This window comes from Aegilops tauschii, chromosome 4, assembly GCF_002575655.3.
Source record: "Aegilops tauschii subsp. strangulata cultivar AL8/78 chromosome 4, Aet v6.0, whole genome shotgun sequence".
Classification (NCBI taxonomy): domain Eukaryota; kingdom Viridiplantae; phylum Streptophyta; class Magnoliopsida; order Poales; family Poaceae; genus Aegilops; species Aegilops tauschii.
The window spans coordinates 303,555,694-303,582,226 of NC_053038.3; the positions used below are offsets into that span (position 1 = coordinate 303,555,694).

General features: G+C 46.5%; 2 protein-coding genes across 2 annotated transcripts; both read right to left on the reverse strand.

Moving 5' to 3' along the window:
• Positions 1-1,669: 1,669 nt before the first annotated feature.
• LOC109773029 (CBL-interacting protein kinase 10) lies at positions 1,670-4,651 on the reverse strand. The gene is made up of 2 exons (XM_020331733.2): positions 4,361-4,651; positions 1,670-3,467 (listed from the first exon to the last, which is right to left on the reverse strand). The coding sequence occupies exon 2, from the start codon at positions 3,164-3,166 to the stop codon at positions 1,850-1,852; it is 1,317 nt and encodes a 438-aa protein (XP_020187322.1). The 5' UTR covers positions 3,167-3,467; positions 4,361-4,651; the 3' UTR covers positions 1,670-1,849.
• Positions 4,652-6,068: 1,417 nt separating this feature from the next.
• LOC141021303 (uncharacterized) lies at positions 6,069-17,165 on the reverse strand. The gene is made up of 5 exons (XM_073496630.1): positions 17,029-17,165; positions 16,846-16,920; positions 16,663-16,769; positions 16,374-16,427; positions 6,069-6,620 (listed from the first exon to the last, which is right to left on the reverse strand). Exons 2-5 carry the CDS (start codon positions 16,892-16,894, stop codon positions 6,321-6,323), a joined length of 510 nt encoding a protein of 169 aa, XP_073352731.1. The 5' UTR covers positions 16,895-16,920; positions 17,029-17,165; the 3' UTR covers positions 6,069-6,320.
• Between the last annotated feature and the right edge of the window lie 9,368 nt (positions 17,166-26,533).

Below are 26,533 nucleotides of genomic sequence, written 5' to 3' on the forward strand. Positions count from 1 at the left end.
ACTTTAGTGCGGCGTAGCGTCCGGAGTTGGTTTGTCATCCACATTGAAGCGGCGACGCTCGAGAGGTCACGTCCACCAGCGCCGCCCTCCTATCCAGTCACGTCGCTCGGCATCAATGCCGGCTGGTGGTGCAGAACTGATATAGAACAGCATTGGATGACAATATACGTTTGGACCGTACGGTTCAAACGGTTACGCCGAGGAACTGCGATTGAATGAAGATAATCAAAAAGGCGTTGGACAAGGAATAAATAGATGTGTGGTGGCATCGTTCGTTCGCCTTGCTTTCGCGGTCTCAAGAAAATCTACGGGCAAAGCAAAGGCTGCGGCATCAGCACGCAAGCTGCTTCAGTCCATCGAACGGCACACCACTTTCTATCACCAGCAGCCAGCCAATGACGTGCAGAATTAACAAACACACAAGATATTTCCGTCTCGGCGACGGCAGGTCTCCACCCCGGCCTAACTATTCACCGCAGCATGCCCGCGTCAACAGCTGGATGCAGCTAAGCTGGGCCAAGGCAGCAGCTATCGTCATGCCTTTGGCCCTTGATGCAGCCTGTCCAAAGTGTATGACAGTTATCTCTGATCTAGATGTTTCTGGAGTGTTCCATGCCTCGCCATATTTGATGACCCTGGATGGAGCCTCAAGGTGAGACTAACCTGTCATACTAGTGGGAATAATTGTCCACTTGTTCGGCATCATATCCCTTTTCTGAACCATTAGTGCCGGATGGAGCCTTCAACCTTTGCATAAAATCAGTGGCCCCACATGATTTCAGAAATATGCTTGCATCAATTTGGTTCCACAACACCAATACTTCGCGTAGCATCAATGGTATATAGGTAAGCAAAAATCTATCCATATATTGTTTCTCGGATGATGTTTTTCTACTATACTTCATCCGTTTCTAAATACAAGTCCTTTTATAAATTTCAATACAGATTACATACGGATGTATATCGACATATTTAGAGTGTAGATTCACTCATTTTGCTCCGTATGTAGTCTATATTAGAATCTGTAAAAAAACTTATATTTAGGAACAGAGGGAGTAATAGATAGTAGAGAAAAACAGACCTAATAAAGAATACAAAGAGAGAGAAAACTATTTAGCTACACTTCAGTCGACTGAATTGGCTTTTGGGTCAGTCAATTTTAGGGGGGGGGGAGGGGGGGGGGCTCGCCGGAGGGAAGGAAGAACCAGCCGCAGCGGGAAGGGGGGCTCGCCAGAGAGGCTACCCCGCTATCTATCTTAGGGTTCAGGGTGGGGGCGGTGGTCGCCGGCTGGGGGGGGGGGGGGGCGGTGGCGTGGGGATCGCCGGAGAAAAAGCTCGGCGCGGGGAACGGGGGGCTAGAGGGATGGTCGGGGCGGCGGCGGACCGGCGGTGAGGAGTGGTTTCAGGGAGGGTGGGGCGGCGAGGCGGCGCCGGAGCGCCGCCAGCCGCGGGCGGCGGTGGCCGGCGGTTCGGTCGGTGGTGGCTGGCGGCTCAAGGGGGCGGAGGCTAAAGATGAACTGCAGGCCTTTGATTTCGCATCCAACGGCTGGAAAATCGACTGCCCAGAGATGAAAAACTCAGCTGACTGATTTCTAGCCATTCCTGAGAAAAAAAAACCCACCAATGATGCAAATTCCTCTCCAATCCATAGTAGTAACAAGTACCAAAGTTAAAATAGTCATGTTTTCAATTGAATAATGGTCAATACAGAAGTAGCATTTCATAATAAAAACATGACAGTGAACACACTAAACTACCTACAAAAATTAGACAAGTGCATTATTGATTCCAACATGTAAACATTGCACATTCTTGCAACTTCTACGCTTACTTAGTAGTCACACTATTACTAGGGCTGCTCACCTTGCCAAGCCCAAACAATGTCTTTCAAAGCCGGTCTCATATCATGTTTAACCTTCTGATACTCGAGAGTATCACCATTGGTCTTCCTGATTTCCACCAGATGAAAATTTGGTGCAATCTGAAATATCTCGGTATCTATGGACATTACGCCTTTCCTTCCCGGTTGCAAGCTCTGCATCTTCAACAACCCACCGTCTCTCTTCATGAGTCTTAGCCGCAAGCGCTTTGCAATATCTTCAAGCTTTGTGATGATTGTTGCAGCTGTGTTGGTAGATGTGAATTTGGACTCTTTGTTGGACTTATCCTCAAACATGCCAGAGAGATCAAACCCAGAAGAAAGAGAAATGATGTCAAAAGCATTCAAGTTAGTGAGCTCTGTTGCTTCTTGTATTGTCTCGGTTGTACAGCTACTGAATGGATCACAAGTCGGATCCATGTCAACAGCAACAATGCCCTCCGTTGGTGTGTTATAGCTAATCAGTCCCTTGTCAAGGCCTGTCCGGAACCAAGAATTGTCCAAGATCTCTGAAAAGGAGATCCGTGTACCGGGGTTCGGATCAAGAATACGCCTCAGAAGCCTCCGGGCATCTGAAGAAAACCAGCTTGGCCATTTGAGTTCTGCTTTGTAAATCTTCTTATACATGTCCATCAAATTCTTGTCCTGAAAAGGGAGATAACCAGCCAACAATACATACAAGATGACTCCACAAGCCCAGATGTCAGCTTTTGCACCATCATATCCTTTCTTACTAATCAGTTCCGGAGCAACATATGCAGGGGTACCACAAGTTGTGTGAAGCAGCCCATCTTGTCTCTTGCATTCTGCAAGTGCACTCAGACCAAAGTCAGAGATCTTTAAATTGCGGTTCTCATCAAGAAGAAGATTTTCAGGCTTCAGGTCACGGTGATAGACGCCTCGGCTGTGACAGAAGTCAACCGCACTATTGAGCTGTTGGAAGTACTTGCGAGCAACATCTTCTTTCAGCCTTCCTCGTTGAACCTTGTTGAACAGCTCGCCCCCCTTCACATACTCTAGCACAAAAAATATCTTGGTTTTGGTGGCCATCACCTCATACAATTGGACAATGTTTGGATGTTTCACCAACTTCATTACAGATATCTCTCGCCTTACTTGATCCATAAGCCCACACTTGAAGATCTTCTCTTTGTCGATCACCTTGATGGCAACGCTCTGTGAAGTCTTGAGATTACGACCATAGTAAACTTTAGCAAAGCTCCCTTGCCCCAGCAGTCTTCCCATCTCATATCTCTCCATCAAGATATTTCCCTTCTTCTCTACCATCTTGGCCAGTTCTTATGTACACAAAAGGCAGTGATGTTGTAAGTTGAGGTGGTCAGAACTGATCAGGGGCACTCAATGATGTGGACAACACCTGCAGATGATCAATTCGTTTCAACCATCTCCACCAAGATGGTAGGTGGTCCATGGAGCATCCTGCGTATGCCCATGGAGCAACTCTTGTATTTCAGTGTCTTCAAAAGCTAGACTGTCAGTTCCCAACCAAGGTAGTCCTCTACCACACAAGCACATCTTCCGGCATTCCTGTGGAGGAGATATTTTCCTTCGCACTGAAAGACTAATACTGCAAGGAGGAAACACACGAATGATTAGGTACGTAACTACTAAATAGCTTAGAATATTTTTTAATAAATAAAAACACTTGAACGAGGCAAACTTTCCAGTTTTTACGCATATGAATGGTATTTATTACTTTCCAGAAGAATCCAGAAAGCAAATTCTTGCCTCTTAAAGAAAAAGAAAAGAAAAATAAGGGCAAGCACTAGCAATCTTGTTGCATAGATAAGATTTCTTATGAACTATGATTATTTTCATCTTTTGGTCTGAACTATCAAGATGTGTGTGTTTCTCTTTGCCTTAAACAAAGATATCAAGGCAGAGAGAGCTGCATGACATGGAACATGATCCGTGAAAACAACATCCTTGTTGTAGAAGAGAAAATTATTTGTTCTAGAACATACGGCAAAAGAAAATGATCTTGTTACTGAGTCCCGTTCATGCATCTAGTATGTACAACTGCAGACAAACAGAAAAATATCTGAAAAGCTCCAAAAGCTCGCAGACAAAAAAACTCAACAATTTGTACAGTACCGACCAAACAAATCGTTCAGATATTTAGTGGAACAACAGACAAAGTTAGTCCCAACTCCCAAATAATGATCATCCAAGGCATGCATGCATATCTACGAAAAAACAGATCTGAATCAACGGAATTCTAAAGAGTACTTCCGCGATTGTGTAATCACTAGTATTATGGGCACGGAGAGCCAAGGAAAGATGCAATTAGCTGCGTGTAAAACGCTGAGGTTTCTACAAGATTCACGTCAAAGTTTCAAATCCTTGCTGCTCCTAACCTCTTAGAGAGATTGGAACATACCAAAATCGTAAACCCAGATTAAAATCATAAAGCATATCTAAAAGGTAAACATATTATGAGATAGAAAGTTAGAAACATACTTGATCCAGACGATTTGGAATTCTAGACGCAGAGGAGATTAGAACCGCGCCGGTAGAAAAGCCAAGAAACAAAGTCTTGCAGGAAGGTTCTGAGAAGAATCGAAGGTGAGCGGCGGTAGTGGGAGAGTGGGGAGGAAGAAATAGTATTGGATGCGCAAACACCACGCTAGGAGGTATTTATAGGCGCTCCACGGTGGGATCTTTCTCCGATTCCCGAAAGGGTACCGATTTTGCACCCGCTGAACAAGGGTCCCAGCAGGGGCTAGTTCGTCAATATTTATTACTCGTATTGTTTTCTGTTCTTAGCGGGTCAAAAATACTTTTTTAGTCGCCTTGCATCACAAGTCTCATTCGAAATGGAAAGAACAAGGATTTGCACTGGCTCTATATTGGACGCTTCCTCGAGCCCCGATGTGATGATCGACCTCGCCACTAGGCGATTGCGAGGCTCCGGTTTTCCACAGGCTCTCAAATTTTTCATACAAACATTTGTGCTGGGAAATAGGCTCTGAGTTGTTCCACTCCATATTCTAAATTTTGATTGTATCGGATGAATTTTCCATTTTGAAACAAATATATTCAGTTGATATTTTGATATTGATAGCGTGCAAATTATATAGTTCTTTTACATGTAAATCCTTGTAGTATTGTTTTTTCTCTACCAACTACCGCCGATCAAGTCGATCACGTCAGCCCCTCCCCCTCGCGTTGCCTCCCCTCAGGCGGCGCCAGGGGACCCCAATCCCGCGCCGCCAACCCCTCCCCTCTCCTCCATCCCCAGCCGCCGTTGCCGCCGGCAAGGGCCGCGGTGGCGGCGGGCCCTGCATGATCCAGGACGGGTGGTGGCTGCGGCAGATCCGGTGAGACGGAGGCGGCGTCTCACGTGGAGGCCGGGGGCGGCAATCAGGGGAGCGCCCCTGCTGCGCGGTGGCGATGGGCAGGGGCGGAGCTGGGCCCCGGGCATCCAGGGCCCAGGCCCGGGGCGTGGAGAGATTAATAGACTGTAATCAAGTAAGTTTTTCTGCAGGCCCGGGTTGCAGCCCAGCGAAAAGAAGAAGGCCCAAAGCTTTGATGGGCTGTCGCACGCAGGAGGAAAAACTCCACCCCCACGATCTAGCACGCACGAGGCACAAGAGACTCATCGCTGTTGGTAAAAAAATAACATGAAACTCTCGCGCAGCCGCCGCCAGTCGCACGGACGCAGGACGGCAAGATCGATCTCCACTTCTCCAGGAGGGACTCCAACGCCCGCGCCGCCGTCCACCGTGGCTACGCGCCTCCGCTCCCGGCCCACCCATTGCCCCCCTTGCCTCCCGGACCTGCTCGTCGTTCACACGCGTGTGCTGCTTCACTGCCGTCTGCCGCAGCTTGTACTTGTAATTTTCTTTGATGCTTTCCCTGTTTCCCCCTTATGCCTTCTACTTATACTAGATGACCAGTTGCGCCAATGACGCAAAGGCCAAGAGTAAACCATGTATTAAAAGAGTGTACATTAATATTATTCGGGCACATATTAAAATATATGAAGAAAAAAATCCACTTACTATAAATACAAGTGATACAATACCCATATAATGTTCAAGGAAATATCCGTATAAACAGAACCGTTAATTAGTCAGACACAAATCCACACCCGAGAAGCACACTGCACAGGGTTGAAACTTTTAAGCCTCACATTCCCAAGCAATCTTAAGGAGGGCCAACAGAATTGAAATCACAGATGCAAAGTATCAGCAGTTAGTAATATTTATACACACAGCTTCTTTATTGTAGTCATATGATGATGAAATCAGTACGTAAATCAGCACCAAGGATAGCCGATCAGACAAACAAAAATTCTGCATCCCGCTGAAAAACACTATTATGCAAGACTCATTTTAAAAGGCCCTCAGTTCTAATTTCTATAAGAGCTTGAAGCTTTGGAGCCAAGGCTACGAACCTTCAAATCCAACCAAACATCTTACCATGCAAACACGGTAAAATGGGAAAGAAAGACTAAATGTGACGCACCAAAAGCGGAAGAAAATGTTGAACGACCTGGGCGTGAGGATTGTGCCGGTGACCTGGTGACGCCGAGCAGCGCGTGGATATGGACCAGGATGACGGTGGTGGCGGCGCCCTCCTCGTCGACCTTCAGCAGCTCGCTAGAGTCTACAATGCTCATACTTTGCATCAAGTAAACCCATCTCACTAAGAACGGGAATGAGCATCGCCCTTTGGCATGCTCTGCCTTTGGCATGATCTTGATAGCATCCGCTTCCTACAATAGAACATGCAAAGAGAACATAATGAGGATAATATTATGCATGCACCACTCTGCACAAAAACCTCTCCAAGGAAGCAGCTTTTATTACTCTACCTCCAGTTCTCTAGCTTTCAATATTAAAGGAAAAAAGCAATTCCCATTAATTGTATAGCACATAGATAAACCCCAGATTACAATACACAAAACAGAGCAAAACTTCTTCATAATTCAATTAAAATGAGGCCATATGCATCATGATTAAAGTTGCTCCCTGTATTGTATATACAACCATGATTCAAAGTGCTCCTTGTACTGTATATACAACCATGTATATACAACTATATCATTTATAGGCCATGTATATACAACTTAAGAAAACATAAATACATAACTGCATATGCATCTGCATATAACAAAGCAGGTGATCCAATCTACAAATATTACAATAGCAATTGTGGCAGCACAAAAAGTGTAATTGGACATCACCATTTAACAACTAAGGCTATAAAATAATAGATGATTATGCAGATAGCAAAGAAAGATTCAACATTATTGTGTCATTGACAACTTTTTCAGGTAGTAGCAAATCAACATATCTGCTGCTAATAGAAACAGAATCCGGATCTCCTTTAGGGAGGAGCACATACAGAGAAGAGAAGGAGTAGGTGTTCGTCACCAGATGATCATTTTGCTCGGAGACAAAGATGAGGAACTGGACCCAGCCGATAGGTCGTTCTTGGTTTCCATGTCTAGTTGGGTTAATTCAGAATCTGTTTAGATCTTTTCTACACTACTGCCATGCTGTGCTATAAGCCAGAACCAGATAACCAGGTCAAAATCCTAGCTGTGACTTTAACGGTTCTGTTGGAAATATGCCCTAGAGGCAGTAATAAAATGGTTATTATTATATTTCCTTGTTCATGATAATTGTCTATTGTTCATGCTATAATTATGTTATCCGGAAATCGTAATACATGTGTGAATACATAGACCACAATATGTCCCTAGTGAGCCTCTAGTTGACTAGCTCGTTGATCAACAGATAGTCATGGTTTCCTGACTATGGACATTGGATGTCATTGATAACGGGATCACATCATTAGGAGAATGATGTGATGGACAAGACCCAATCCTAAGCATAGCACAAGATCGTGTAGTTCGTTTGCTAGAGTTTTTCCAAATGTCAAGTATCATTTCCTTAGACCATGAGATTGTGCAACTCCCGGATACCATAGGGTGCTTTGGGTGTGCCAAACGTCACAACGTAACTGGGTGGCTATAAAGGTGCACTACGGGTATCTCCGAAAGTGTCTGTTGGGTTGGCACGAATCGAGACTGTGATTTGTCACTCCGTATGACGGAGAGGTATCTCTGGGCCCACTCGGTAATGCATCATCATAATGAGCTCAATGTGACCAAGTGTTTGGTCACGGGATCATGCATTACGGTACGAGTAAAGTGACTTGCCGATAACGAGATTGAACAAGGTATTGGGATACCGACGATCGAATCTCGGGCAAGTAACGTACCGATTGACAAAGGGAATTGTATACGGGATTGATTGAATCCTCGACATCGTGGTTCATCCGATGAGATCATCGTGGAACATGTGGGAGCCAACATGGGTATCCAGATCCCGCTGTTGGTTATTGACCGGAGAGTCGTCTCGGTCATGTCTGCATGTCTCCCGAACCCGTAGAGTCTACACACTTAAGGTTCGGTGACGCTAGAGTTGTAGAGATATTAGTATGCGGTTAACCGAAAGTTGTTCGGAGTCCCGGATGAGATCCCGGACGTCACGAGGAGTTCCGGAATGGTCCGGAGGTAAAGATTTATATATGGGAAGTCCTATTTTGGCCACCGGAAAATGTTCGGGATTTTTGGTATTGTACCGGGAAGGTTCTAGAAGGTTCCGAAGTGGGGCCCACCTGCATGGGGGACCCACATGAACGTGGGTAGTGGGGGCAAGGCCCCACACCCCTGGTCAAGGCGCACCAAGATCCCACCTTAGAAGGAATAAGATCATATCCCGAAGCGATAAGATCAAGATCCCTAAAAAAGGGGGATAACAATCAGTGGGGAAGGGAAATGATGGGATTTCTTTCCCCCACCTTTGCCAACGCCCCAATGGACTTGGAGGGCAAGAAACCAGCCCCCTCCACCCCTATATATAGTGGGGAGGCGCATGGGAGCAGGACCCCAAGCCCTGGCACCTCCCTCCCTCCCGTGACACCTCTTCCTCCCGCTTGCGCTTGGCAAAGCCCTGCCGGGATCCCGCTACTTCCATCACCACGCCGACGTGCTGCTGGATCTCCATCCACTTCTCCTCCCCCCTTGCTGGATCAAGAAGGAGGAGACGTCCCCGCTCCGTACATGTGTTGAACGCGGAGGTGCCGTCCGTTCGGCGCTAGGATCATCGGTGATTTGGATCACGACGAGTACGACTCCATCAACCCTGTTCTCTTGAATGCTTCCGCGCGCGATCTACAAGGGTATGTAGATACACTCCCCTCTCTCTCGTTGCTAGATGACTCCATAGATTGATCTTGGTGATACATAGAAAATTTTAAATTTCTGCTACGATCCCCAACAGTGGCATCATGAGCTAGGTCTATGTGTAGTTTCTATGCACGAGTAGAACACAAACTTGTTGTGGGCGTAGATGTTGTCAATTTTCTTGCCACTACTAGTCTTATCTTGCTTCGGCGGCATCGTGGGATGAAGCGGCCCGGACCGACCTTACACGTACGCTTACGTGAGACAGGTTCCACCGACTGACATGCACTAGTTGCATAAGGTAGCTAGCGGGTGCCTGTCTCTCCACTTTAGTCGAATCGGATTCGATGAAAAGGGTCCTTATGAAGGGTAAATAGAAGTTGGCATATCACGTTGTGGTTTTACGTAGGTAAGAAACGTTCTTGCTAGAAACCTATAGAAGCCACGTAAAAACATGCAACAACAATTAGAGGACGTCTAACTTGTTTTTGCAGCATATGCCTTGTGATGTGATATGGCCAAAAGGATGTGATGAATGAAATATATGTGATGTATGAGATTGATCATGTTCTTGTAATAGGAATCACGACTTGCATGTCGATGAGTATGACAACCGGCAGGAGCCATAGGAGTTGTCTTTATTTTTTGTATGACCTGCGTGTCATTGAATAACGCCATGTAAATTACTTTACTTTATTGCTAAACACGTTAGCCATAGAAGTAGAAGTAATCGTTGGCGTGACAACTTCATGAAGACACGATGATGGAGATCATGATGATGGAGATCATGGTGTCATGCCGGTGACGAATATGATCATGGCGCCCCGAAGATGGAGATCAAAGGAGCAATATGATACTGGCCATATCATGTCACTATTTGATTGCATGTGATGTTTATCATATTTTACATCTTATTTGCTTAGAACGACGGTAGCTTAAATAAGATGATCCCTTACAATAATTTCAAGAAAGTGTTCCCCCTAACTGTGCACCGTTGCGAAGGTTCGTTGTTTCGAAGCACCACGTGATGATCGGGTGTGATAGATTCTAACGTTCGAATACAACGGGTGTAAGCCAGATTTACACACGCAATACACTTAGGTTGACTTGACGAGCCTAGCATGTACAGACATGGCCTCGGAACACGGAAGACCGAAAGGTCGAGCATGAGTCGTATAGAAGATACGATCAACATGAAGATGTTCACCGATGTTGACTAGTCCGTCTCACGTGATGATCGGACACGGCCTAGTTGACTCGAATCATGTTTCACTTAGATGACTAGAGGGATGTCTATCTGAGTGGGAGTTCATTGAATAATTTGATTAGATGAACTTAATTATCATGAACTTAGTCTAAAATCTTTACAATATGTCTTGTAGATCAAATGGCCCACGCTAATGTTGCCCTCAACTTCAACGCGTTCCTAGAGAAAACCAAGCTGAAAGATGATGGCAGCAACTATACGGACTGGGTCCGGAACCTGAGGATCATCCTCATAGCTGCCAAGAAAGATTATGTCCTAGAAGCACCGCTAGGTGACGCACCCATCCCAGAGAACCAAGACGTTATGAACGCTTGGCATCGGCATGCTGATGATTACTCCCTCATTTAGTGCGGCATGCTTTACAGCTTAGAATCGGGGCTCCAAAAGCATTTTGAGCAACACGGAGCATATGAGATGTTCGAAGAGCTGAAAATGGTTTTCCAAGCTCACGCCCGGGTCGAGAGATATGAAGTCTCCGACAAGTTCTTCAGTTGTAAGATGGAGAAAAATAGTTATGTCAATGAGCACATACTCAAAATGTCTGGGTTACACAACCGCTTGACTCAGCTGGGAGTTAATCTCCCGGATGACGCGGTCATTGACAGAATCCTTCAGTCGCTTCCATCGAGCTACAAGAGCTTTGTGATGAACTTCAATATGCAGGGGATGGAAAAGACCATTCCTGAGGTATATTCAATGCTGAAATCAGCGGAGGTGGAGATCAAAAAGGAACATCAAGTGTTGATGGTGAATAAAACCACTAAGTTCAAGAAAGGCAAGGGTAAGAAGAACTTCAAGAAGGATGGCAAGGGAGTTGCCGCGCCCAGTAAGCCAGTTGCCGGGAAAAAGCCAAAGAATGGACCCAAGCCTGAGACTGAGTGCTTTTATTGCAGGGGAAGTGGTCACTGGAAGCGGAACTGCCCCAGGTACTTAGCGGACAAGAAGGCCGGCAACACCAAAGGTATATGTGATATACATGTTATTGATGTGTACCTTACCAGCACTCGTAGTAGCTCCTGGGTATTTGATACCGGTGCGGTTGCTCATATTTGTAACTCAAAGCAGGAGCTGCGGAATAAACGGAGACTGGCAAAGGACGAGGTGACGATGCGCGTCGGGAATGGTTCCAAGGTCGATGTGATCGCCGTCGGCACGCTACCTCTACATTTACCTACGGGATTAGTTTTAAACCTCAATAATTGTTATTTAGTGCCAGCTTTGAGCATGAACATTGTATCAGGATCTCGTTTAATTCGAGATGGCTACTCATTTAAATCCGAGAATAATGGTTGTTCTATTTATATGAGAGATATGTTTTATGGTCATGCCCCGCTGGTTAATGGTTTATTCTTAATGAATCTCGAACGTAGTGTTACACATATTCATAGTGTGAATACCAAAAGATGTAAGGTTGATAATGATAGTCCCACATACTTGTGGCACTGCCGTCTTGGTCACATTGGTGTCAAACGCATGAAGAAGCTCCATGCTGATGGACTTTTGGAGTCTCTTGATTACGAATCATTTGACACGTGCGAACCATGCCTCATGGGTAAGATGACCAAGACTCCGTTCTCCGGAACAATGGAGCGAGCAACCAACTTATTGGAAATCATACATACTGATGTGTGCGGTCCAATGAGTGTTGAGGCTCGCGGTGGCTATCGTTATGTTCTCACTCTCACTGATGACTTGAGTAGATATGGGTATGTCTACCTAATGAAACACAAGTCTGAGACCTTTGAAAAGTTCAGGGAATTTCAGAGTGAGGTTGAGAATCAATGTGACAGGAAAATAAAGTTCTTACGATCAGATCGTGGAGGGGAATATTTGAGTCACGAATTTGGCACACTTAAGGAAATGTGGAATAGTTTCACAACTCACGCCGCCTGGAACACCTTAGCGAAATGGTGTGTCCGAACGTCGTAATCGCACTCTATTGGATATGGTGTGATCTATGATGTCTCTTACCGATCTACCGCTCTCATTTTGGGGCTATGCTTTAGAGACTGCCGCATTCACTTTAAATAGGGCTCCGTCGAAATCCGTTGAGACGACACCGTATGAATTATGGTTTGGGAAGAAACCTAAGCTGTCGTTTCTAAAAGTTTGGGGATGCGATGCTTATGTCAAGAAACTTCAACCTGAAAAGCTCGAACCCAAGTCGGAAAAATGCGTCTTCATAGGATACCCTAAGGAAACCATTGGGTATACCTTCTACCTCAGATCCGAAGGCAAGATCATTGTTGCCAAGAACGGGTACTTTCTGGAGAAAGAGTTTCTCTCGAAAGAAGTAAGTGGGAGGAAAGTGGAACTTGATGAAGTACTACCTCTTGAACCGGAAAGTAGCGCAGCTCAGGAAGATGTTCCTGTGGTGCCTGCACTGACTAGAGAGGAAGCTAATAATGATGATCAAGGTACTTCGGATCAAGTTACTACTGAACTTTGTAGGTCCACGAGGACACGTTCCACACCAGAGTGGTATGGCAACCCTGTCCTGGAAATCATGTTGCTAGACAACGGTGAACCTTCGAACTATGAAGAAGCAATGGCGGGCCCAGAATCCAACAAATGGCTTGAAGCCATGCAATCCGAGATAGGATCCATGTATGAAAACAAAGTGTGGACTTTGACAGACTTGCCCGATGATCGGCGAGCAATAGAAAACAAATGGATCTTTAAGAAGAAGACGGACGCGGATGGTAATGTTACCATCTATAAAGCTCGACTTGTCGCTAAGGGTTATCGACAAGTTCAAGGGGTTGACTACGATGAGACTTTCTCACCCGTAGCGAAGCTGAAGTCCGTCCGAATCATGTTAGCAATTGCCGCATACTATGATTATGAGATATGGCAAATGGACGTCAAAACGGCATTCCTTAACGGCTTTCTTAAGGAAGAATTGTATATGATGCAGCCGGAAGGTTTTGTCGATCCTAAGAATACTAACAAGGTATGCAAGCTCCAGCGCTCCATCTATGGGCTGGTGCAAGCATCTCGGAGTTGGAACATTCGATTTGATGAGATGATCAAAGCGTTTGGGTTTACACAGACTTATGGAGAAGCCTGTGTTTACAAGAAAGTGAGTGGGAGCTCTGTAGCATTTCTCATATTATATGTGGATGACATACTGTTGATGGGAAATGATATAGAATTCTTGGGAAGCATAAAGGCCTACTTGAACAAGTGTTTTTCAATGAAGGACCTTGGAGAAGCTGCTTATATATTAGGCATCAAGATCTATAGAGATAGATCAAGACGCCTCATTGGTCTTTCACAAAGTACGTACCTTGACAAGATATTGAAGAAGTTCAATATGGATCCGTCCAAGAAGGGGTTCTTGCCTGTATTGCAAGGTGTGCAATTGAGCACGGCTCAATGCCCGACCACGGCAGAAGATAGAGAAAAGACGAGTGTCGTCCCCTATGCCTCGGCCATAGGGTCTATTATGTATGCCATGCTGTGTACCAGACCTGATGTAAACCTTGCCGTAAGTTTGGTAGGAAGGTACCAAAGTAATCCCGGCATGGAACACTGGACAGCGGTCAAGAATATCCTGAAGTACCTGAAGAGGACTAAGGATATGTTTCTCGTTTATGGAGGTGACGAAGAGCTCGTCGTAAAGGGTTACGTCGATGCTAGCTTCGACACAGATCTGGATGACTCTAAGTCACAAACCGGATACGTGTATATTTTGAATAGTGGGGCAGTAAGCTGGTGCAGTTGCAAGCAAAGCGTTGTGGCGGGATCTACATGTGAAGCGGAATACATGGTGGCCTCAGAGGCAGCACAAGAAGCAATCTGGGTGAAGGAGTTCATTACCGACCAAGGAGTTATTCCCAATGCGTCGGGCCCGATGACTCTCTTCTGTGACAACACTGGAGCTATTGCCCTTGCCAAGGAGCCTAGGTTTCACAGGAAGACCAGGCATATCAAGCATCGCTTCAACTCCATTCGTGAAAATGTTCAGGAGACATAGATATTTGTAAAGTACATACGGACCTGAATGTAGCAGATCCGTTGACTAAACCTCTCCCTAGAGCAAAACATGATCAACACCAGAACTCTATGGGTGTTCGATTCATCACAATGTAACTAGATTATTGACTCTAGTGCAAGTGAGAGACTGTTGGAAATATGCCCTAGAGGCAATAATAAAATGGTTATTATTATATTTCCTTGTTCATGATAATTGTCTATTGTTCATGCTATAATTGTGTTATCCGGAAATCGTAATACATGTGTGAATACATAGACCACAACATGTCCCTAGTGAGCCTCTAGTTGACTAGATCGTTGATCAACAGTTAGTCATGGTTTCCTGACTATGGACATTGGATGTCATTGATAACGGGATCACATCATTAGGAGAATGATGTGATGGACAAGACCCAATCCTAAGCATAGCACAAGATCGTGTAGTTCGTTTGCTAGAGTTTTTCCAAATGTCAAGTATCATTTCCTTAGACCATGAGATTGTGCAACTCCCGGATACCATAGGGTGCTTTGGGTGTGCCAAACGTCACAACGTAACTGGATGGCTATAAAGGTACACTACGGGTATCTCTGAAAGTGTCTGTTGGGTTGGCATGAATCGAGACTGTGATTTGTCACTCCGTATGACGGAGAGGTATCTCTGGGCCCACTCGGTAATGCATCATCATAATGAGCTCAATGTGACTAAGGAGTTAGCCACGGGATCATGCGTTATGGTACGAGTAAAGTGACTTGCCGGTAACGAGATTGAACAAGGTATTGGGATACCGACGATCGAATCTCGGGCAAGTAACGTACCGATTGACAAAGGGAATTGTATACGGGATTGATTGAATCCTCGACATCGTGGTTCATCCGATGAGATCATCGTGGAACATGTGGGAGCCAACATGGGTATCCAGATCCCGCTGTTGGTTATTGACCGGAGAGTCGTCTTGGTCATGTCTGCATGTCTCCCGAACCCGTAGGGTCTACACACTTAAGGTTCGGTGACGCTAGAGTTGTAGAGATATTAGTATGCGGTTAACCGAAAGTTGTTCGGAGTCCCGGATGAGATCCCGGACGTCACGAGGAGTTCCGGAATGGTCCGGAGGTAAAGATTTATATATGGGAAGTCCTATTTTGGCCACCGGAAAATGTTCGGGATTTTTGGTATTGTACCGGGAAGGTTCTAGAAGGTTCCGAAGTGGGGCCCACCTGCATGGGGGACCCACATGAACGTGGGTAGTGGGGGCAAGGCCCCACACCCCTGGTCAAGGCGCACCAAGATCCCACCTTAGAAGGAATAAGATCATATCCCGAAGGGATAAGATCAAGATCCCTAAAAAAAGGGATAACAATCGGTGGGGAAGGGAAATGATGGGATTTCTTTCCCCCACCTTTGCCAACGCCCCAATGGACTTGGAGGGCAAGAAACCAGCCCCCTCCACCCCTATATATAGTGGGGAGGCGCATGGGAGCAGGACCCCAAGCCCTGGCGCCTCCCTCCCTCCCGTGACACCTCTTCCTCCTGCTTGCGCTTGGCAAAGCCCTGCCGGGATCCCGCTACTTCCACCACCACGCCGTCGTGCTGCTGGATCTCCATCAACTTCTTCTCCCCCCTTGCTGAATTAAGAAGGAGGAGACGTCCCCGCTCCGTACGTGTGTTGAACGCGGAGGTGCCGTCCGTTCGGCGCTAGGATCATCGGTGATTTGGATCACGACGAGTACGACTCCATCAACCCCGTTCTCTTGAACGCTTCCGCGCGCGATCTACAAGGGTATGTAGATGCACTCCCCTCTCTCTCGTTGCTAGATGACTCCATAGATTGATCTTGGTGACACGTAGAAAATTTTAAATTTCTGCTACGATCCCCAACAGGTTCTGCAAATTCGGTCCAAATAGCATGAATAAGAAAATGCACAACTCTTATTCCAAAAGACCTGGAAAGAACTAACACTTCCATACAATTGAGAAAATAAAAATCATGTAATACTTCTTAACAACTGGTATGTGGATTGAAATTTACCTCGAAATAATATATGCATTCAGATTTAACTATGTATAATCCACACCAAAACTCCTACATATAATACAAACAATGAAGTAAATAAAATGGTGTGACCTGGCTCTTTATTTGTCTGAGTAGAAAATGCTACAGAATCTGGCAGTCAGGTTATATTGCAGCAATTATCTAAATTAAATAACTCAACAGAAAAACTGTGCAGGATGGTGTCTCTCCTTTCTCCTTTCAAAAACTGAGAACTAAAACCAACTCAGATGTGAAGAGCAGGGGGGATGAGGAGGCGGAGGCAAACCTGAAATGCCCACCGCACGCGACCACCGCCGATTGTCAGAGCCCAACCTTGTAACAGCGATGGTGCAAATGAATTGCTTATACTACATTTATCCAAAGATACCAGAGCTGTGAGAAGCAAATCACCAACAGAATAGGAAGAGCTAGGAACCTGTATTTGCCCATTGCCAGGCCATCGACTTACTTGCTGCTTGGGTGGCATTGCCTATGTTAGGTCCACGTAATATATCCATTATTTGGCAAAACTGACCGAGATATACTGCAAATGAAAAGTAACAACACTGAGAAAAGAAATATTGGGAATGAAAGGTAACAACACTAAGAAGAATTGTATATATAATTGCACGTGATGCATATAGGGTCTTGCCATTCTTTGAGTGGCAAAGGTCATCCTTGTAGCGATGAGATGCCTCAAATTTGTGAGCAGCTTCCTGTATAGCCTCACTTTATTTCCCCATCTACAATGGCCATCAGAGCTTAGAAAGTAGATAGTGCCAGGTGCCCCTATGCAATGGTATATAAAATGGTTGGTGTAAGCATATGCATGTACTAGTATTAGTAGAGCAAACGAACACATTGTTTGATCGTATAGGTTATGTAGGTCTTGTGTTCAACCTTCATCGGTTTTATGGATATAGTTGTAGGTGATGTATGATGATAACCATGAAGAGGGTTTGAAAGATTAGTATGTACAGGAAGGCAAATAAAATTAGGTATAATGGCATGACAATATAAATGACGAGAAAACACCTCTCTAAACTTCTTGCATGATGTGCCGAGGAAAAAAAGTAGAGAAACAAAAGTACAAATTTAAACTATTGTCAGGCTTGAAGATGTTAGCTAAACCAGTCAAAGAAAATTAGCATTCAAGTTTCCTTCTCAACTAAACTGAAAATGCAAAATTGTAAACTGAATTCAAGCAAGAAGCATAGAAAATAAACTGAATACCAAACCAACTTTCTATATACTGCAGCTAATATCTTTCATATCGACATAAATAGAGAAGCTTAGTAAAATCAGGTAAGAATTCTAAAGAGCACTCTGTTATGTTCAATGACACATATGTAAAGGGTTAGCCAAACCACATCAGTAAACTAAACATGTTAGCTCTATAGTAACAAAATTAAGAAAATGGATGACTGCATCCAGGAAGGAGCAATGGATCGGAAGCTCACCTCAACCAGCTTCAAAACTGGTAGTGGCCTTCACATCCAGGCTGGGGAGAGATCGACGGTGCCCTCGCTGGACTCGGCAGCAGAGGAAGCTATGCAGCTGGGGAGAGATCGACGGCGCCCAGGCTGGGGAGGACTCTGCTATGGAAGTGGCATTGATGTATTGAAGAGAAGTGCGATGATATGCAGCAGGAAAAGCACATGATAAAGGAAATTTTATGAGCTCAATTTCAGTGTATAGAGAAAAAATTAGTTGTTCAGTTGTATATACGGTGGGAATCAATCAATGCAATATCTCGAGGGGTGCTATACCTACTGCTCTGCCTCTATTTCAGAACATAGAGCTTCGCTCTTTTTTTGTCCATGCCTATTGATTCACGGCTCTCTCTATCTCTACTCTTTTCACAAAACCGGTAGCTTCCAGCATCAAGCAATTTCTTAAGTCATTAGTGACTGAGAAAGACGAGGAATGAAGCCATACGAGCAGTAGGAATTCGTGCATTTGTTCTGCAAAACCCGAAAAGAAAAATCAAACCCTGAGCCTATTCCCTATGACTTTCTTAGACACAGAACGACCACAAAGGAAGATTCCTTTTAGCACCATTTGATTCTAATACTCTGAACTGTGCAAAATCAAAATGCCACATGCATATGTCATAAGATATAAAATATTTACATTAACAATATTTGCGTAAAATGGAAAGTCTGTACTAATTGATGCTAGTCGTTGTACTAATTGATGCTAGTCCACCTGATGCTAGTGTTTTTAGAACTGAAAAGATTAAGTAAACAGAGAGGGGGACAAGTATTGGACGGGAGAGGGGGAAAGGGGCAGGAAAGGGAGAGGAGCAAAACAAGAAGATAGACACACATGCGGACCTCCAAAGCCAAAAAATCACATAGCAAGAGACAACACGTACTCAAATCTGAAAAGGAAGAAGGAGAACCACCGTTGGTGGAGGTAGAGCAGGAGATGGCGCAGAGGGGTGAACAGACCTGCCTGTTGGTTGAGGCCATCCGCGATGACCTCCAGCCTCGCTGCTCCTCCCCCCGTCGGCATCCTCCGTTACTCCTCCACCCACCCTGACGCCCTACTCTCCCATGGCGACCACCTGCGCCTAATCTGAGAAGAAGCCAGATGAGAGGAAGAGGCAAGCGACGGTTGGCTGGGCAAGGGCCTCCTCGTCCATAGCGCGTGGTCGGGCCGTGCTAGCCTGGTGTGGACGCAGGGGAGGAGGGGTGGTGGAGGCGGAGGTGGAGGAGACTGAGGCGACCGAGAGGGAGGGGAGGGCTCCGGGCGGAGCGGATCCTGCTTCCGCCGGCTCTCTCACGGCCGGCCGTGGATGGAGGAGGTGAGAGGAGGAGGAGGCGAAGGCGAGTGGGACGGGAGGCGGCGGCGGCGACAGGAGGAGGAGCTGGGGAAGAGAAGAGGCAGGAGGGGGAGGAGAGTGCGGGAGCGGGCGACGGCTAGGGTTAGCGGCTGCCATTTATACCCTGCACGTGAAAAGACTAAAATGCCCTCGGTAGGGCACAAAATTTACAGGCGGTGGCAGAAATACTGTTCATAGCGATTTAGGAGCGACGTGGATGGCTTTCTCCTGCCTAGCAGTTCTTGAGGGTTTATATGTTCAATACCGTGTTCTACTTGTATCAGTGTATAAACTGCTCTGAACTATAATTTAATCGGAAGTGTGTGTGTTTGTATCCACTCATATATTTAGGGTATTATTGAATTCAAATTGATGTAATTGCCAATTTCATTTCATATTGTAGAAAAAGAAGATGAAGAGATTTTTTCACTGGTGTCCGCGACGGATGTATTAAACTCCACCTATGTTGTCTCAACATAGCCGGTCCCAAGCCCGGGTAAAGGAGGAGGGTTGTGATAGGCTTGGCGAGCCAACGTAAAAACTCAGCCACTCTTATGGAGATGAAATCCAAAAGATTTTCGTTGGGGCGTAACCCTCTCAGTGACGCGCCACATCGGAACCCGGGTGTGGTGGAAAATGGGCAAGGGCCGGGCCGTCACCCCCAAAGTGGTGCGCCGTATCTTGATCCGGATAGGTGGCAAGTGAGCGAGGATCGGGTCATCGCATCCTTAGTGGCGCGCTACATCGGCGCCCGGATGTAGTGGAAAATGAGCAAGGGTCTTCGCATTTGACTCAACGAGTGCGAAGGGTAAGGAAGCTAGCCGAGCCTAGGAGGATTCGCTTAGGTAGCTGGAACGTAGGGTCTCTGATAGGGAAGCTTCGGGAGCTAGTTGATGCAGCGGTGAGGAGAGGGGTTGATATCCTTTGCGTCCAAGAAACCAAATGGAGAGGACAGAAGGCGAAGGAGGTGGACGATACCGGCTTCAAGCTGTGGTACACGGGGACGGCTGCAAACAGAAATGGTGTAGGCATCTTGATCAACAAGAGCCTCAAGTATGGAGTGGTAGACGTCAAGAGACGTGGGGACCGGATTATCCTGGTCAAGCTGGTAGTTGAGGACTTGGTTCTCAATGTTATCAGCGCGTATGCCCCGCAAGTAGGCCACAATGAGAACACCAAGAGGGAGTTCTGGGAAGGCCTGGAAGACATGGTTAGGAGTGTACCGATTGGTGAGAAGCTCTTCATAGGAGGAGACCTTAATGGCCACGTGGGTACATCTAACACAGGTTTTGAAGGGGCGCATGGGGGCTTTGGCTATGGCATCAGGAATCAAGAAGGAGAAGATGTCTTAAGCTTTGATCTAGCCTACAACATGATTGTAGCTAACACCCTCTTTAGAAAGAGAGAATCACATCTGGTGACTTTTAGTAGTGGCCAACACTCTAGCCAGATTGATTTCATCCTCTCGAGAAGAGAAGATAGGCGTGCGTGCCTAGACTGTAAGGTGATACCTGGAGAGAGTGTTGTACCCCAGCATAAGCTGGTGGTTGCTGACTTCCGCTTTCGGATTCGTGTCCAGCGGGATAAGCGTGCCAAAGTTGCTAGAACGAAGTGGTGGAAGCTCAAGGGGGAGGTAGCTTAGGTGTTCAAGGAGAGGGTCATTAAGGAGGGCCCTTGGGAGGAAGGAGGGGATGCGGACAATGTGTGGATGAAGATGGCGACTTGCATTCGTAAGGTGGCCTCGGAGGAGTTTGGAGTGTCCAGGGGAAGGAGAAGCGAAGATAAGGATACCTGGTGGTGGAATGATGATGTCCAGAAGGCGATTAAAGAGAAGAAAGATTGCTTCAGACGCCTATACCTGGATAGGTGTACAGACAACATAGAGAAGTACAAGATGGCGAAGAAGGCCGCAAAGCGAGCTGTTGGTGAAGCAAGGGGTCGGGCATATGAGGACCTCTACCAATGGTTAGGCACGAAGGAAGGTGAAAGGGACATCTATAAGATGGCCAAGATCCGAGAGAGGAAGACGAGGGATATTGGCCAAGTCAAATGCATCAAGGACGGAGCAGACCAACTCTTGGTGAAGGACGAGGAGATTAAGCATAGATGGCGGGAGTACTTCGACAAGCTGTTCAATGGGGAGAATGAGAGTTCTACCATTGAACTGGATGACTCCTTTGATGAGACCAGCATGCGTTTTGTGCGGCGAATCCAGGAGTCTGAGGTGAAGGAGGCTTTAAAAAAGATGAAAGAAGGCAAGGCGATGGGCCCTGATTGTATCCCCATTGAGGTGTAAGGTCTCGGGGACATAGCGATAGTATGGCTAACCAAGCTTTTCAACCTCATTTTTCGGGCAAACAAGATGCCAGAAGAATGGAGACAGAGTATATTAGTACCAATCTTCAAGAACAAGGGGGATGTTCAGAGTTGTACTAATTACCGTGGAATTAAGCTGATGAGCCATACAATGAAGCTATGGGAGAGAGTCATTGAGCACCGCTTAAGAAGAATGACAAGCGTGACCAAAAATAAGTTTGGTTTCATGCCTGGGAGGTCGACCATGGAAGCCATTTTCTTGGTACGACAACTTATGGAGAGATATAGGGAGCAAAAGAAGGACTTGCATATTGTGTTCATTGACTTGGAGAAGGCCTATGATAAGATACCGCGGAATGTCATGTGGTGGGCCTTGGAGAAACACAAATTCCCAGCAAAGTACATTACCCTCATCAAGGACATGTACGATAATGTTGTGACAAGTGTTCGAACAAGTGATGTCGACACCGATGACTTCCCGATTAAGATAGGACTACATCAGGGGTCGGCTTTGAGCCCTTATCTTTTTGCATTGGTGATGGATGAGGTCACAAGGGATATACAAGGAGATATCCCATGGTGTATGCTCTTTGCAGATGATGTGGTGCTAGTTGACGATAGTCGGACGGGGGTAAATAGGAAGTTAGAGTTATGGAGACAAACCTTGGAATCGAAAGGGTTTAGGCTTAGTAGAACTAAAACCGAGTACATGATGTGCAGTTTCAGTACTACTAGGTGTGAGGAGGAGGAGGTTAGCCTTGATGGCCGGGTGGTACCTCAGAAGGACACCTTTCGGTATTTGGGGTCAATGTTGCAGGAGGATGGGGGTATTGATGAAGATGTGAACCATCGAATCAAAGCCGGATGGATGAAGTGGCGTCAAGCTTCTGGCATTCTCTGTGACAAGAGAGTGCCACAAAAGCTAAAAGGCAAGTTCTACAGGAAGGCGGTTCGACCCGCAATGTTGTATGGTACGGAGTGTTGACCGACTAAAAGGCGACATGTTCAACAGTTAGGTGTGGCGGAGATGCGTATGTTGAGATGGATGTGTGGCCACACGAGGAAGGATCGAGTCCGGAATGATGATATATGAGATAGAGTTGGGGTAGCACCAATTGAGGAGAAGCTTGTCCAACATCGTCTGAGATGGTTTGGGCATATTCAGCGCAGGCCTCCAGAAGCTCCAGTGCATAGCGGACGGCTAAAGCGTGCGGAGAATATCAAGAGAGGGCGGGGTAGACCGAATTTGACATGAGAGGAGTCCGTTAAGAGAGACCTGAAGGATTGGAGTATCACCAAAGAGCTAGCTATGGACAGGGGTGCGTGGAAGCTTGCTATCCATGTGCCAGAGCCATGAGTTGGTTGCGAGATCTTATGGGTTTCACCTCTAGCCTACCCCAACTTGTTTGGGACTAAAGGCTTTGTTGTTGTTGTTGTTTTTTTTTGTCCGCGACGGATGTATTAGCAAGTATTGATGATGATGATATTGTACACTGCTTCCAATCATATAGGATGCGCAAAGGGATTTTACCTCATTGAAGTAGTAATTTTAGATTTGTGCCAATGCTAATTATTTCACTTGATGAATATGCCTTCTCTTACTAAAATTTGCTTTTGATGTCTTGAAGGTGTTGGCTCTTCTTCCACCATTGATGAGGCTATGTGAGCCACTGATGAAGCAAACCATTCTTTTGGTACTCCTTTTTATCACATATTGTTCTTTGTAGTTTTTGTCATGTTTTTATCCATTTTGTTGTATCGTTAAGCATTGAGTTTGAACTCTGAAATTTTCATGCAATTGAGCCATATTTTGTATGGGGTATCTTTTGTGGTAGCTACAAGCCTTATGGATGATAAGTTTTTCACTCGAGGCAAAAAAAATTTGGGGCCCGGGGCTTGCTCCAATCCTGGCTCCGCCACGGGCGATGGGAACCTACATGGTCGGCAGTGAGGCGGCCGCGGGCACATGGGTGGCTCCGATGGCTGCGGATCTGGCGTCCTGTCCAGATCCGTCTCGTTACGGCCTTGGCCGGCCGTGGCGCGAGGAGGACCAGTGAGGGGCGGCTGGAGGCTCCCTGCTAGCATGCCGACGGCGGCCCTCGTCTCCACGGCGAGGCTGCATTCGGTTCCAGCTAGCTGCAAGGTTGGGGGATGCGACTTCCGGTGAAAATCGCGCCGACTTCGGTCATGGCGGACGATGGCAGCGTCTATGACGCCGTTCCCTTCTCGAGGCATCGTTGTTGTAGGTCGTGGCACCCCACTCGTGATGCTTCGGAGGAAACCCTAGATCTGGATCTACCGGATCGGACGATGATGGTACCTTTGATGTCGTTGTCCCTCCTGAGGGCATCGTTTTGGAGCAAGTGCTACTTGGACGGGACAAGCGGAAGAGCGGTGTCTCATCCACCGCAGGGCCGACGGCGGATCTCGGTGGCATGGTTCTGCAGAGGTTCAGCGACGGGCGCATGTGGACGGATTCGTCCAGGATGGTGGAGTTGTCTGGCGTCGTGGTGGCGTCGACGGCAGGCAAGGCAAGGTCGATGGGTCAGTTGCTGCTCTGGAGATAGGCCGGTGGAAGATGGCGGCGGCAGCCTCCGAGAGTGCGCCGGTCCGTTATGGGACCCAGTCCCGGTATGTGGCTGGGCTGGGGCATCCGGCTTTAGATGTTAGGGTTTGGTGCGATGTCTGTTTGGTATTAGGCTCGGATATTCGGGACACCTTCATCAATGGGATAGGAGTAGCAACAGGTGTTGCCTAGATTGTGGCTTCATACTCACTGATGTATTACTTTGTATGGTCTCTATGAATAATTAATAAGATGGCCGCATGCATCGTCCAGATGCAGAGGCCGAGGGTTTATCCTCCTTTTTCCAAAAAAAACATATAAATCCTTGTGTGTTTTTAGAGAAAAGGCATACGCCCAACTTTATAAATAAAGCCACACGCACTACTAGGAGAAACCTCATAGATAGAACTTTAGCAATAGCATTGGTAAGTGGGGTGGCGCTACTGCTAATTAGGAGTAGCAGCGCGCGTTACATCCCAACACTACAGGTAGAAAGTTAGCAGTAGAAATGGCCCGCAGACAAGCGCTACTGCTAAGTGGTCCCACACTGTGGTGTCGCCGTGCCCCACGGGCTTGCCATAGTAGCATCGCGGGTAGGGGCCCACGCTACTGCTATGGCTAGCCCGGGCCCAGCTGCCTGTCCCCACTTAGCAGTAGTGCTGGGCCTGGACCAGCGCTACAGCTAATGTGGTTAGCAGTAGCGTTGGTCCGTGACCCGCGCTACTGCTAGGTTAAACATTATCCGCCCGCGCCCGACCGTCCTCCTCCTCCCTCGTCGCCGTCATCGCCTCATTGCGCCGCTCTCGTCGCCCCATCCTCGGTAAGCCTCATCCTCCTTCCTCCTTCCTCCTCTAGCCACCCCTCCTCCTCCCTCCTCCCTCCCCCTGCTCCTTCCTCCTCTAGCCGCCCCTCCTCCTCCCTCTCCCTGCTCCTTCCTCCTCTCGCCGTCCCTCCTCCTCCCTCCTCCCTCCCCCTGCTCCTTCCTCCTCTCTTCCCCCTGCTCCTCCTCCTCTAGCGGCCTCTCCCCCTGCTCCTTCCTCCTCTAGCCACCCCTCCCCCTCCCTCCTCCCCCTCATCCCCCTCCCCCTGCTCCTCGTCCTCTAGCCGCCCATCCTCCCTCCTCCTCTCTCTCTCTCCTCCCTCCCTCCCTCCTCCCTCTATTCTTGTAGAATGTAGGTTTTTTTTAACTTTTTCAAATACAATAGAATGTGGAATGTAGATTTTTAGTAAATGTAGGGGTTATAAGATATTTAGTATTGTAGATTATTTGAATAGAATAGAAAATTTTCAATAATGTAGATTATTTGAATAGAATAGAATTTTTTTTTAGTAATGTAGGGGCAAAAGAACCAAATACCTTTAAATATTTAGTTATGTTGTACAAATGAAATGTTAGGGTTGTAAGATGTACTTCAAAAAAGTTAGTTATATAATTTTTTTTGTAATTTTTAGTGTTGGACAATTTAATTACTTTTATTTCATTATCATTTCGGGACTTTAAGTCTGTCGGGGCTCCATACATGATATTCAAAAAATCAGTGAGGGAGAGAGTCTCCACCATATATGAGAGAAGAAGAATGCCGACTATTGTCGTGGGGGTCGCTTCGCCTTCTTCTCCTTGTGCTAGACCTTTGTTATGCACTACGGGAAGGAGGAGTAGTGACCATCCCCGACGGTTGAAAAGTCAGTGAGAGAGTGTGTCCACCGTATATGAGAGAGGACGAAGAATCCCGACTGTTGTCGTGGGGGTAGCTTCTTCTTTATTCCAAGGTGCTAGACATTTTGGTGTAATGCACTTTGGAATGAAAGGAGGAGTTACCATCACCGACGGTCGCAAATGTCAGAGAGGGAGAATCTCGACTGTTGTCGTGGGGTCGCTTCTCCTTCATTCCCATGTGCTAGACATTTTGGTGTAATGCACTCCGGAACGAATGGAGGAGCGACCATCACCAACGGTCAAATATATCAGAGAGGGAGTGCCCACCATATATACCACGTGAGATGAGAGTTTTCAAGAATGGCTAGACAGACCGAAAGTCAACCCATGATGAATAATAATGATCTGTCACTACTAGGAAATACCTTATAGGTAGACGCTTATCAGTAGCGCGGCTCCACTTAGATCACAGACAGTTGAAATTTTTATTTGGAATCAAATTGGATATTCTCATAGGTTGCTATTTACTAGCCATTTGAAGATTTGGATAGCATATCACGCATAGCTCACATAGTTATTTTATTTGTGTGCAGGGAAGATCACCGATGTGCCGATCGACGACACCCAGAAGATCACTGGCATCCTTGATAGTCGTCCAGTGAGTAAATTAAGATGGTCTATTTCTTACTGTGATATGTGGAGTAGTGTTGTGTAGTACTAGCATGTGTATGTGCTTGCCCAAGTGCTATCTTGGCTTTTATTGTTTGCAGCAAAACTCCGAGTGGCCTATG

Coding starts and splice junctions, on each gene's coding strand:
- LOC109773029 (XM_020331733.2), bottom strand. CDS start 3,166: ATGGTAGAGAAGAAGGGAAATATCTTGATGGAGAGATATGAGATGGGA.
- LOC141021303 (XM_073496630.1), bottom strand. CDS start 16,894: ATGGATATATTACGTGGACCTAACATAGGCAATGCCACCCAAGCAGCA. Junction 16,428..16,662: donor GCGTGCGGTGGGCATTTCAG/GTTTGCCTCCGC, acceptor TATTATATGTAG/GAGTTTTGGTGTGGATTATA. Junction 6,621..16,373: donor AATGCATATATTATTTCGAG/GTAAATTTCAAT, acceptor GTTCTATTGTAG/GAAGCGGATGCTATCAAGAT.